General features: G+C 41.0%; 1 protein-coding gene across 1 annotated transcript; it reads left to right on the forward strand.

Moving 5' to 3' along the window:
• Nucleotides 1–15: 15 nt before the first annotated feature.
• On the forward strand, nt 16–13,769 carry nop16 (NOP16 nucleolar protein homolog (yeast)). The gene is made up of 5 exons (XM_067996375.1): nt 16–212; nt 2,530–2,638; nt 8,871–8,940; nt 10,676–10,782; nt 13,227–13,769. Exons 1-5 carry the CDS (start codon nt 106–108, stop codon nt 13,365–13,367), a joined length of 534 nt encoding a protein of 177 aa, XP_067852476.1. The 5' UTR covers nt 16–105; the 3' UTR covers nt 13,368–13,769.
• The last annotated feature ends 373 nt before the right edge of the window (nt 13,770–14,142 follow it).

Genomic DNA, 14,142 nt, shown 5'->3' on the forward strand with positions numbered 1-14,142 from the left:
GCCGGTGACGGTCAGAGGTCAGAGTTGAGGGGCGGGGTGAGGCGAGGCCACGCTGCTGTGGAGTGAGCTCGAGCTGAAGGGCGCGGGCAGGGAACTTGCTGGAAAATGCCGAAAGCAAAAGGGAAAAACAGGAGGAAGAAGTTTGATTACAAGTCTGATCGGAAAAAGCTGAAACGGAAGATGTTGAAGAAAGCGGCGCCTCGGATCGAGTGGTGAGTGTAAGCGGGGACTGAGGTGCCGGCGCGGCTGCCACCGCTCGACCTGTTTTAACGAGGGCTTCTCTTCCGCAGCGATATTTACTGCAGTAACCCTCGGGCTCCATTTTAAAAGTAATGTAAAATTAAAACGGTAATCAGTCATTGCTCAACTGGCAGCTGACGGTTTATTTAAAGCGATCTCCAGGTAGCAGTTGTCTTTTGCCTTTTTCTCCTTCCTCCCTCGTGTGCTTTTTTTCTTTGAGCCTGTACTCCACCTATTGGCCTCAAAAGAGTTTCTGTTTCCTTCTCCAGCTGCGTCAACTTGGTTCAGGCGGCGTCACCCTCGCCTCTGAGTCAAAAGAGTGAGTTCAAGCCCCAGTACAAATGAGGATGTTTCCTCCGTGCTAAGGGAGTGCCGTATTGTCCGAGGTGGTCAGATGTTATGGAGCGTGCAGTTCTCTTGTGGCCTGGCCAGCATTCATTTTTCAGTGAACACCACCAAAACATTGAAGGGCAAACTAGATAAGTACACGAGGAAGAAAGGAATAGAAGGCTATGTTGATAGGGTGAGATGAAGTAAACAGAGTGGAAGGAGGCTCATGTGGAGCATAAACGAATGGCTTGTTTCTGTGCTGCAAATGCTGTGTAATTCTATGTAAAACAGATTAACCGGTCAATAATCTCAATGCTGTTTTGGGGGCCATGCACTACACAAATTGGCTTTTGCATTGCTTACAAAACAATTTATCCACAAGATAGGAAGGCATGAAATTAGAGACAAACTTCTGAGGGGGTTTGAAAATTGCTTAAATCAGATAAAGAAAAGGGCAGTTGTGAGAGCACTTTTTCGACATGGCAAGAGATCAAGAGTGGGGTACCATGGGGATCATTTCTAAGGCCAACGCTGTTTACAGTATATATGAACGGTTAAAGGCTGGGGACAGAAACAAAGTTGTCACCAGCAGGCAAACCAAATATAGAGGGACCTGGATAGGCTATGATGTTGGGCTGATGAATGGCAAATGGCATTTGATGTAAACAGATGTAAGGTAATGAGACTAGAGAAGGGAAATAAATCATGGTAAAATAAGATTCATGGTTCTAGGCTACAGGACCCATCACGAGAGGGTCCAGGGATATTGGTAGATTGTTTACCAGAGCCTACAACACATGTGAGGCACCAGTAAGGAAAGCTAAATGGATCGTGGTTTGTATAGTTAGAGGGATAGAGCACAAATGTCAAGAAGTGATGTAAGGCACTGGTGTGTTTGCATTTGGGGTAAAGGAAGAATGAACTTGCATTTATATAGTGACTTTCATGACCTCAGACATTCCAAAGCGCTTTACAGCCAGTTAAGCACTTTTGAAGTGTAATCAATGTTGTACTTTAGGAAACACGGTAGCCAATTTGCACACAGCAAGGTCACACAAACTGCAATGAAATAATGACCAGATAATCTGTTTTAGTGATGTTGGTTTGAGGGATAAATATTGCCCAGGATACCGGGGAGAACTTTCTTGCTCTTCGAAATAGTGCCGAGATCGTTAACGTCCACCAGAGAGGGCAGACAAGGTCTCGGTTTAATGTGCCGTCCAAAAGACAGCACCTCCTTCAGTGCAGCACTCCCTCAGTACCGAAGTGGAGTGTCAGCCTAGATTTTGTGTTCAAGTCTCTGAACTGGGACTTGTCCAATCTCATCACCGTATTACAGCAAGGATATCCAGGCACCGGAGGCAGTACAGAAAAGGACAACTAAACTGATATTTAACTTGAAGCATCTGAGTAAGAGGTTGAAGAGCTCAGGATTGCTTACTCTGGAGAAAAGAAAGCTTAGGTGAGATTTTATTCAAGATTCCTAAGGGAACAGAAAAATTGAATAATGATGTGTTCAAGATTGCCACAAATTCCAGAGAACATGGACTAAAACTTAGAAAAGGGAAGATGCACAGACAGTTTAGATTTAACTACCATATGCAGAAGGTGGTGAATGTGTGGAATCGACTAGCAAGGGAGGTAGTGGAAGGCAGATAGGGAAAAATTCAAGGAAGAATTGATTAGATATTTGATGGAGTGATCGCTTTGTTTTTAGAACTGGCCAGATAGACTGTAGAGTACTTTCTGGTCCTGTACTCGCCTAGTAGGATAGGGGAAATATTTTGTTCTCTCTTGGATAAGTTACTCTGTTGTAATGTTTATTTGCAATAGTCACTAAATTATTCTTCTGGGAAGTTCCAGATAATATTTTTTGCAACAAGTTATAGAAATGATGATTTCCAAAAGAGTGTAATAACTGAGCAAAGTGTTTAATTGAAGATTGATTGTTTTTTTTAGTGAACATATAAGAAAAGCATGGAACATCAAGAAATCAGTTGCTCAGAATTTAGCTGAAATGGGTTTGGCATCTGACCCAAACCGTACAGTTCCCATTAAGAAGAGAAAGGTATGTACGACTGTGATTCTGTATTAATGCTAAAAACCTGAAAGCTCGTAGTGTGTGTGACATACAATTGTAGAATATGGACAGTAGTCCATAATGACCTGACTGCATAACCTACATCGTGATTTATTACCTGTGTCTAAAATGTAGAGAATCTTCTCACCCACATTCACCTGCATACGTTGATAATTTGCAAAATAATGGAATTGATTGTTCGAACAAACTTGAAGATCACCTATATGAAAATGACAATCAGCACAATTTCAAGCTGCTTGACTTTTTTTGACATCTCAAGTGGACATTGGAAAATCCTATTATATAGTTTTGTACTTTTTTCCCGGGATGTGGGAGATGCTGCCAAAGCTACATTTGTTGTCCATGGCTAGTAGTCTTGAGAAACTGGTGGTTGGCCTTCTTGAACAGCTGCATCCTTGTGGCAATGGTGCTCCCGCAATAGTATTATGTAGGGAATCCCAGGACTTTCACCAAGTGATGATGGAGGAACTGTATATATCCAAGTCGGGTTAGTGTATGACTTGGAGGTGGTGTTTCCATGATCTTGCAACTCTTGTCCTTAGTGGCAGAGATCATGGGGTTGGGAGGTGCTGTGCTGTTACGGTATGTTTGATGCGTTGCTACAGTGAATCCTGAAGATAGTACACACTCCAGTCACAGTGTGTCGGTGGTGGAGGGGATGGATGTTGAGCTCAGTAGCAAGGGCACCAATCAGGCAGACTGCTTTGTCCTGGATGGTATCAAGCTTCTTGAGTGTTGTTGCAGTTGCACCTATATAGGCAAGTGGTGAGTATTCCATCAAATTCCTGACTTGAACCTTGCATGTGGTGGAGAGACTTTGAGGGTCAAGGCATAAGGCACCTTTCACAGAGTTCTCAGTCTCTCCTACACATCTAGCCAAAAGTGTTAATGTGGCTGATCCAGATAAGCTTTTGGTCACTGGTGACCCCAGGAATATTGATTGGTGGGGGGGAAACTTGGCAATGGTATTGTATTGAAAGTAAGGGTGAAGTGGTTTGGCCTTTTTTATTTGTTCTTGCGATTTGGGTCACACTGCTCAGGCAGCATTTATTGCCTATCCTTAGTTAACCTGAATGCATTGAGAGTCAACCATGTGGTATCGGACTGGAGAAACATGTAGGTCAGACCAAGTAGGGGTGGCAGTTCCCTTCCCTGAATGACATTAATGAACTAATTGGGCTTCTAATGACAAAACAGTAGCTTTTGTGGCCATTTTTTTTCTGGTACTGGCCTATAAATTACCAGATTTATTGAATTCATTTTCACAACTTGGCATGATAAGATTTGAACACATGACTTCGGGGTTACTGGTCCAGTACTGTAATCACCGGAGCAAGTCTTTTACTTAGTGGTAGCATTCCCACCTGAGTTAGAAGATGTAGGTTTCAAATCCTGCTCCAGACAGTCAGTATGGATTTATGAAAGGTAGATCATATCTAACTAATCGAATTGAATTTTTTGAGGATGTCAATCAGCATGGTGAATAGGGGAGTATCTATGGACGTTATCTCTATGGACTTCCAGAGACATTTGATAACATTCTGCACATTGGCCTTGGATGGGGTACAGGGCAGATGGACCAGAATGATACCGGGGCTTAAAGGGTTAAATTATGAAGGCAGGTTGCATAAACTTAGTTTGAATTCCCTTGAATTTAGACAGTTGAGGTGTGATCTATTCGGAGTCTTTAAAATGGTAGAAATTCAATAGGGTAGATACAGAAAAACATATTTCTTCTGGTGGTGAATCCAGAACAAGATAATCTTAAAATTAAAGTCAGGCTATTGAGGAGTGAAATCAGGAAGCACTTTTTCTCAAAGTGTAGAGGAAATATGGAACTCTCTCCCAAAAGGCTGTGGATTCTGTGACAACTGAAATTTTCAAGATTGAGATCGATAGATCTTTGTTAGGGAACTGTATCAAGGAATATGGAGCAAAGATGTGTAAATGGTGTTGAAGTATAGATCAGCCATGATTTACTTGAATGTTGGAACAGGTTCGAGGGGTTGAATGGCCTACTGCTGTTCTTGTGTTCCTAAATTAGAATACAAGTCAGACCATCATACTGAAGCTCTATAGTGTTCTGGTCAGGTCACACCTTGATACTGTGTTCACATGGCTGTCCTTTGTGTCAGAGGACTGAGTTATGAGAAAGGTTAGAAAAACTGATTCTTCAGCCTTGAAAGATGAAAAAGTGGGGACATTGTAGAAGTATACAAAATACTAAGTGTAATAGAAAAGGTTAATCTGGAGTACAATTCCAAATTAAACCATCACTGTAGGGATGTAGGTGCAAGGCAGTAAAAGGCAAATTCAGGGCTGATGTCAGGAAACACTTTATGGTAGGAGATGGTAGGCCAATGGAGTTAAAAGCTCTGGTCCTGAATTTCCTCAACGTCTGTAGTTTTTTTTTATTCGTTCACGGGATGTGGGCGTCGCTGGCGAGGCCAGCATTTATTGCCCATCCCTAATTGCCCTCGAGAAGGTGGTGGTGAGCCGCCTTCTTGAACCGCTGCAGTCCGTGTGGTGACGGTTCTCCCACAGTGCTGTTGGGAAGGGAGTTCCAGGATTTTGACCCAGCGACAATGAAGGAACGGCGATATATTTCCAAGTCGGGATGGTGTGTGACTTGGAGGCGAACGTGCAGGTGGTGTTGTTCCCATGCGCCTGCTGCTCTTGTCCTTCTAGGTGGTAGAGGTCGCGGGTTTGGGAGGTGCTGTCGAAGAAGCCTTGGCGAGTTGCTGCAGTGCATCCTGTGGATGTTGCACACTGCAGCCACAGTGCGCCGGTGGTGAAGGGAGTGAATGTTTAGGGTGGTGGGTGGGGTGCCAATCAAGCGGGCTGCTTTATCTTGGATGGTGTCGAGCTTCGAGTGTTGTTGGAGCTGCACTCATCCAGGCAAGTGGAGAGTATTCCATCACACTCCTAACTTGTGCCTTGTAGATGGTGGAAAGGGTTTGGGGAGTCAGGAGGTGAGTCACTCGCCGCAGAATACCCAGCCTCTGACCTGCTCTCGTAGCCACAGTATTTATATGGCTGGTCCAGTTCAGTTTCTGGTCAATGGTGACCCCCAGGATGTTGATGGTGGGGGATTCGGCAATGGTAATGCTGTTGAATGTCAAGGGGAGGCGTTTAGACTCTCTCTTGTTGGAGATGGTCATTGCCTGGCACTTATCTGGCGCGAATGTTACTTGCCACTTATGAGCCTAAGCCTGGATGTTGTCCAGGTCTTGCTGCATGCAGGCTCGGACTGCTTCATTATCTGAGGGGTTGCGAATGGAACTGAACACTGTGCAGTCATCAGCGAACATCCCCATTTCTGATCTTATGTCGGAGGGAAGGTCATTGATGAAGCAGCTGAAGATGGTTGGGCCTAGGACACTGCCCTGAGGAACTCCTGCAGCAATGCCCTGGGGCTGAGATGATTGGCCTCCAACAACCACTACCATCTTCCTTTGTGCAAGGTATGACTCCAGCCACTGGAGAGTTTTCCCCCTGATTCCCATTGACTTCAATTTTACTAGGGCTCCTTGGTGCCACACTCGGTCAAATGCTGCCTTGATGTCAAGGGCAGTCACTCTCACCTCACCTCTGGAATTCAGCTCTTTTGTCCATGTTTGGACCAAGGCTGTAATGAGGTCTGGAGCCGAGTGGTCCTGGCGGAACCCAAACTGAGCATCGGTGAGCAGGTTATTGGTGAGTAAGTGCCGCTTGATAGCACTGTCGACGACACCTTCCATCACTTTGCTGATGATTGAGAGTAGACTGATGGGGCGGTAATTGGCCGGATTGGATTTGTCCTGCTTTTTGTAGACAGGACATACCTGGGCAATTTTCCACATTGTCGGGTAGATGCCAGCGTTGTAGCTGTACTGGAACAGCTTGGCTAGAGGCGCAGCTAGTTCTGGAGCTGTTGTAGTGTCAGAATTAACGCCATTCACCAGAAGAAGAGTAGCACGGAGAGTATCCTGGATAAGTTCATTTTCATATGAAGTGGCATTGGCATTAGATGTGGCGTATTGTGCTATAAAGGCACTCTGAAGATCGGACCAGCTGTCCCACTGAAGGCCTCAGCCAAGACCAGGGCCGTCAGCAGGTAATTGTTGAGGATGGAATGGAGGGAAAGGGGGCCTCCATAGGGGCACTTAGGTAGTTACTGCCGCTTTCCGGGGCCTACTGCCACCTTCCCATGGCAGCCCTGGGAAGCGACTGTAACACTGGATGAGTTCACTGGGGACCTGGGCCTTTCCCCCACCACCATTTATATGGAAGGAGAGGACAGTGGTGGTGTTGATAGGAGCGGCGGGTAGGGAAGTACAGGTCAGGCTTTGAGGCAGCGGGAGGCCTCGCTCAGCACTTTTCTTCATTCTTTGCTGCTTTCCTGCCCAAAATTGCAGAGGAGGATCCTTTTCTAGGTTTCTATAGACAGATGAGATGGATGGCTCATATGGCTTCCTCATCTGTACTCTTTATGATCTATCATGTCATTGAATGTGTTGCAAAACAAGAATGCTTGTTTTCATTAGCTTTTCCTTTTGATGGAGGCAGAGTTATGCCAGCTGCAGTGAAAAGTAAAGGAATAATCCTGTATTCTATGGGGTTCAATGGATGTTGGTTGATTTGTGAGCCACTTTGAAATTAAAAAAAATCTATTTTAGTAGCTGCTTCCAACACAGTTCCTTCCAATTGGGAAGACAGATGAATGGATAATAAATCTTTTCATGACCTCTGTTTCATTGTCTCACAGGAAGTCGTATAGATGCAGGTGGAAGGTTTCTACGCTTGCGTCTGCCCCTTCAGTTGTGACCCATCTTAAAATTGGTGCAAAATATTGGTTGACTGAAGCTGGACTCAGGTCTCAGCTGTGGAGTTGTGTATGTTAGATCAGGACTTAAAATTTGAAATTTATTAAAGCATCTGTGAAAAGTCTTGGTTTTAACGTATCTCTACTGCAATTTAATTCAAAATGATGCTTCACTGACATTTTCCTTGATTGTGAACTGTCAGACGTTATTAATGTTGCCTTGGTTCAATTGGTAGCACTCCTGCCTCTCAGTTCAAGTTTTACTTCAGGACTTGAGAAATTAATCTAGGCTTACCCTTCATTCTGGTGTTGAGGGAGTGCTGCATTGTCGGAAGTGCTGTCCTTTGGATGAGAAATTAAATCAAGGCTCTGTCTGCCTTTTCAGGTGGATGTTCAAAGTCCCATGAAACAATTCAAGGAACAGCAGGGAATTCTGTTGACCTGGCAAAAATTCCTTCCTTAGCAAACATCACTCAAAACAAATTTACTGGTAATTCATCTCATTACTGTTTGTTGGACATTGTTGTGGGCAAAATAGCTGTGACATTCACCTTTATTAAGAGTGTTCAACTTGCACTCCCAGCACCTTTTGGCTCCAAATCTTGTGTGTTCTTGTGTTTCCTACTTGCTGTTTTGTCCTGTTTGAATTTTGTGGCCCTGGAAGTTTGGGAAGGGCTGTTTCTGGAACATGTCTTATTGGTGGATAAATCATAATTCAATGCCAAGATTTCTTTTGGTACCTGCAGCTTGATGTATGCAAATTAATGGGAACATGTATTTAAACTTTGTGTGATCCCTGAGGCTCTATGGTACACACCTATGTGACCTACAATTTAACCAGGTTATTTGCTATTAAATATGTACAAATTATTTGAAATTCAAGTAACTCAAATAGCTGCATTAGAGTTTGCACTTTTAAAACCTTAGGTTTTGGGTGATGGATCACATCACCTTGTGATGTACATCACATCACAAGGTGATGTGATGTACAGACAGATAACTTTTTAATAGCATTGCTTTCCTTTCACTTGGACAAAGCATGAGACACTTAATTGGCCTTGGGTATGTTATACTGCACCATATATTTCCCTTCTCAGCATAGAGTGCATACTGTGCAAAAAGAGGAGACTGTTGGGAGCATCACATGACCCATGCCATACAGCAGCAATGTAAAACATAAACTTGGTTCTGGTCAAAATCTTTTGTACTATTTCTATATAGAAAGTGGGGAAAGAGTTTTAGAACAAATTTAATCAACATTTCTGCATTTCTTTTGCAAAGCCAGTTTTTTGCTAAAATTAGACTTTGCTTACAAATATTGTATGGTAGATAATAATGGCAGATTGTGTAAGTTATTCTTATGGTTACCTCTATTTGTTTTAATTTGTTTTACAGATAATGAAAATGGAAACAGCCTCTGCAGATGGAGAAGGACAAGTCGTTATTAAGCCGTATGTCATTAATGGTTTGTATCCAGTTGTCAGAATTTTTTAATTTTAGATATGCTTGTAGATTTTTTTTTCTCTTTCTTGCCTGTTGAAGATTCCATCAGGGAGGCTGTGACCTACTTTGTTTTTTTGTGTATGAATTAGCAGAGGACAAGAATACTAAATCAGTGAAAATTTGATTATATTTTAGTGTTGGAATACTTAATTCATAGTAAAGATGTTGGAACTTGCTAACAAGTGTTGTGTTCTGAAGTAGACAGCAGACCTCTACATTTCTGGTTCTGAACAGTCCGACACTTCAAAGCATGGAACAACAACTTGCATTTATACAGCACCTTTAACCTTGTAAAACATCCCAAGGTGCTTCACAGGAGCATTATCAAACAAAATTTCACACATTTGTCACATAAGAAGCTTTTGGACAGGTGACCAAAAGCTAGATCAAAGAGATAGGTGTTAAGGAGCATTAATTAATGGAGGAGAGAGAGGTTTAGGGAGGGAATTCCAGAGTTTAGGGCTTAGGCAGCTGAAAGCATGGCCACCAATGATGGATTGATTAAAATCGGGAATGCACAAGAGGCCAGAATGAAAAAGTTTTAGCTCCTGTTCTGGTTTGAAACTTAGTCTGAATCAATTTTTTTAAATGTTTACACTTCTTTACTTTTATTCATTATCTTTACTTTTATTTGACTGGAGAGGTGGGTGTCTCCCTAGTGTCATCAGTGCCTCTCTATATCAGTTGCTGAGAAGCAAACTTAATGAAACAGAATACATCAATCTGGCAACCTTCCCTTCCGCAAATATTTTTTTCCCCCCTTTAATTTTCTTCCTTTGTTCCCTCCTGTCCTGAAGGTGGTGATTTGGGATTGGGTACTACCTGCCTTGCCAAAGTAGCAATTTTTAATTTTTCTAGACAGTGAGTAATTATAGGCTGTCTAAAGATGGTGGTCATTGTAGCCAAGCCTGATTCTGTCCTTCCACAAGGGTCACTGGATAGTAATCAGGAGTGGAAATCGTTTTGCCCCCCTTTCCAGGCACAAGCAGTGAGGGCAATTGCCATGCATCCACCTGAAGCTCTTTACTGAGATCATCTAATTCACCATAGACCAGGATTCAACCTGGTGTATGATTTATTGCCACATCACGCAGTACATTTACACAGTGAACCATCAGATGAGTCCCACTGGAGAGATTAGATGCTCTACTACTGCTGTAATGATCCTCTCTTCATGAGCACTGGCCAACCTGGCTTCCGGTTTCCTGGCAGGTTATTCTTGATAGCTCAGTGCTCCTCCCTACTGTTTTTTTCCTCCTCAGAGGCATGTGCATGTACAGCCTCCATCCATTCTTGCTCACAGTCAAAAAAATAAAACTCAGAGCTGTTTAAAAAGACAAAAACAACTCTTGAGCAATAAGTTTTTTAAATGCATATTTTGTGGTGAGTCTTGGTGCAGCCAGAAGAAATATTTCTATATTAAAAACAGTTTGATGTTAATCTCCTCTAAAAAGGAGTCTGAACACTTTCCTTACAAAGGGAACAACAACCTCCTCTAGTTTCTGGGTATTAAGGCTTGATAATACTGAATAAATAATGAAAGTGGTGTCCAAATGGACATAATGTATGGGAACCTATTTGTATGGGAACTTATCTATGGATGAGTGGTCATGCTCAGTTATAGGAATGTGAAATTTTGTAAGGTGAAAGCAAAATTACTCCCACTTTACAGAATATCTTTCCCCATTATTCCACAGAGCTAGAGGCACAGGCTAGCCTCCCAGAAGTAAAACGATCTACCCTCTCCAGAGAATTCATTGACTATGTGCGGCATATGATTGAGAACTACAAGGACAATTACAAGGTATGAAATATCCAGAAATCCCTGAACAGTTTCACGCAACATTGTTCAGCTTTCAGAAGATAGACTTGGCAGGATACAAATCTGACCAACAAAATATTTAAACAATTGTTTATTGGATAGTCTTCTAATATGTGGAGGAGAATAGTTGCTGTATTTAACTAAATTAGAACTACATTTCTTATTAAAACAAACAAAATAGAAACTAAAGATAGATAAGTCTAAAACTAAAGTTATTTCTAGGACTAGAACAGTCAATAGTTGTCCACAATTTTTGGAACAACTCTGTTGTCATTCATGCACCAGTTTATTATTTTTCAGCATTACTTGTGGCCTTATAAGTTGTATAAGAAATGAAACAATTGATATTTTGCAAAAATAGGCTGATAAAGTTAGAATGCAAGTGTGAGGCATTAGTGTTTTACGGTACTTATATTTTTTTGAATTTTACAATGTTAGATTGTGATATTTGGCAATATTCAATAGCCAGATAGATGCCAGGAATTCAGTAAAACATACTAGTGAGTATGGCCAACCTGGGTGAGTACTGCCTGACAGTGCACATCACTCCTGCTTTTGCAGGTGAGTCTTTTCAGAAATAGAAACATTTTAACTAAATTGTATCATAGAAAACTTTTTAAAACGAGGATTTAACTGAAATTTAGTTTTGTATTCTCCGACAATTATATTAATAACAATTGCTCTGCAAGTATCACCACTTTTTCTTTAATACAGAATTTAAACATTGATGAGACTATTGACATCCGTTCCATTCTGGCTGCCTAGTTACAATGGTTGCCATAGTTGTCTCCAGCACTTGTAACATTATTAGATTATTATTCCCTCCACTCTGCACTATTTCTATTAACTTCAACTTTGAAATATTTTAAGAAAAAAATTGTGTGTATAGCACTGATCTTTCACCAGTGATGGCAGGTTCTGCAGCGTGCTACAATTAACACAGAAGTGAGTTGCAATAAAAGTGCATTGGGCTACCTGCTGTTCCCTTTCATTCCCACTTTAAATGCATGTTGACAACACTGAAGAAGTCTGTGCTTGTGTTGTATGGCTCGATAGAACAGGGTCCTTTAACTGTTAACCTTACTCCATCCTCATTAAACATCCGGTGTTTTTCTTGTAATAGTCAGTAACAGTTGAAAGTTCAAGTATATTGGGCAGAAAATTTAGTTAACCAGAAAATGTGTTAATCATTCTAAAGCTCATTAACCAACCCTATTGAGTACTATAACCCCACCATAAGTAATGTATCATTTTATTTTCATTTAAAATAAAAAAATGTACAAAACTAAAATATCCTTAAAGCTTATTTAGCACTGTAGTATTTGTACAATAGCAAAATTAAAGAACAATGCAGTGAAATTTACATGCCCTCTAATCCTAAATGTTATAAAGGGAAATATTTTCACTTACTGGTGTTTCTCTCTTGTCCCTTGTTAGAATTTTACTTAAGACCTGGAAAATCTAGGGAGAGTAGTCATTATTCAAAGTAATCCCCTTTTTAATGGAAGAAAATTATAAACTCGCCTTGAAATATATATTTTTCTTTGCTGAATGTCATTTTCCTGCAGACACAAATAAGTATGGTCTCCTTCCCTGCTAGGTCACTCTGGTGATATCGATGATGGGAAGCAAGCCGAGCATTTTCGTTACAGCGGTGAGGTGTGACTTCAAACCAGCCTGGAGTCGACCTTGGTTCAGTTTGAAGTTACACTCCCATGCTGCTGCTTAGAGAAAAACCCTGTGTAGCAGCCCAGGGAACTGTCCTTTTTATAGCATGAGAAAAGGAAAATGTTAAAATGTACATTGGAGGGAAGAGTGGCAAGAATGGTCCCAAGTGTAAAGTGACTGAACAATGAGGAAAGATCAGAGAAGTCAGGGGGTGATTAGGGAGGGGGGGGGAACCCAATTTTGAGGTATAAAATTATTACATGTTTTAGATAAAGTAAACTAGGAATATTAGACTAGTAGGACCAAAAGATTTAAATTTGAATTGGTAAAAAGTAAATTTAGACAGGTTTCATTTAACTCAAAAGGTCATAAATCTTTGCAATAATCTGCCAGGCAGGGTATTATAGACATTAGAGGCATCTAAATTCCTTTGGTTGGCAGACTTGGGGAATTAAGGCAAGTTTTGACGAGTCAAATTTTCTCATCCCTAAATGCTCTTCAGTCAACAGCCAATTCATCTCACTGGGGGAGGGCAAGGATCATTACTGCTAAATCTAATCCTGTCCTCGTAGGAATTGGGAGCAGGAACCCTGGCCAATTTCCTGTACTCTCTGCAGCGGTTATACCTCACTGAAGCTGCAGCTCAGATCACTTCAGTACAATGCCATACTGTTTATGTACTGATTCACAATCACAATTTAATAAGTTATTTTGAAATATAGAGCCATTGAACATGTGCTTTACATTTTTCCATTTAGGCAATGGCAAGAGATGAGATGAACTATTACCAGGACACACCACATCAGATCAAGAAAAAAATTGAATCTTACAAACGTTTTTATCCAAGTGAATACAATGTTTTGGTTTCTTCTTTGCATGAAAAGATGGATGCATCATGATGGATTTGTTTTTTTAAAAAAAACAGGCTACAGTACTGAACAATTACACTGTCAGCCTCCAGATCTGTGTTTCTTCTATATTTCCATTCTTGCATACCATTACATTTTGCAAAGTACAAAAGTTCTATCCTGTATGCTGCCCTATTGTAAGTTTTGAAGGACAACAGCTATTTGTGAATTTCTACTCTAGAAGTGAATGGAATGGCCTGCTAGTTATCATTGAAATTGTGATCTAAACTCTGCTTTTTGCTGAAGCTTGAATGCTGTGTTCAAAAGTAACTATATTAGTTTGATGTGACTATCCTTTGAGGTTTATAAATGCAAAATGTAATACTTTTCATTTTGATAGTTGTTTGCCAGCAGTATCTAAAACTATAATAAAATACAAGTATTTTATAGCAATATTTGGGTAGCTTTTACATTTATTAGCAGAAACTTTACCTCCACATGTGCCTGTGCTATACCTGACCTGCTGGTGCTTGACATTGACACTAGCTGCCAAAAATGGGGGGAAAGTGTTCCATTTCCCAGCTCGCCTATCATTAAATCTTAAACTACTTGAACTTTAGTTTGAAGTTTACCATTTTTAAAGTCAATTTCATGTCTCCATTCTTTCCAAGAGATGATCTGCAGTTGATTTTGCAAAACAAAAGTAACAAACCTGCTTAAACCAGTACCATAAATCCTGTACTAGCATTGAATATCAGGATCAGTTTAGTAAAAATAAGCACAATTTAACACACAGCCTGAAGTGCACTGTCTTTTGGAAGCATGT

The sequence above is a fragment of the Heptranchias perlo genome, chromosome 14, assembly GCF_035084215.1.
Source record: "Heptranchias perlo isolate sHepPer1 chromosome 14, sHepPer1.hap1, whole genome shotgun sequence".
Lineage (NCBI taxonomy): Eukaryota > Metazoa > Chordata > Chondrichthyes > Hexanchiformes > Hexanchidae > Heptranchias > Heptranchias perlo.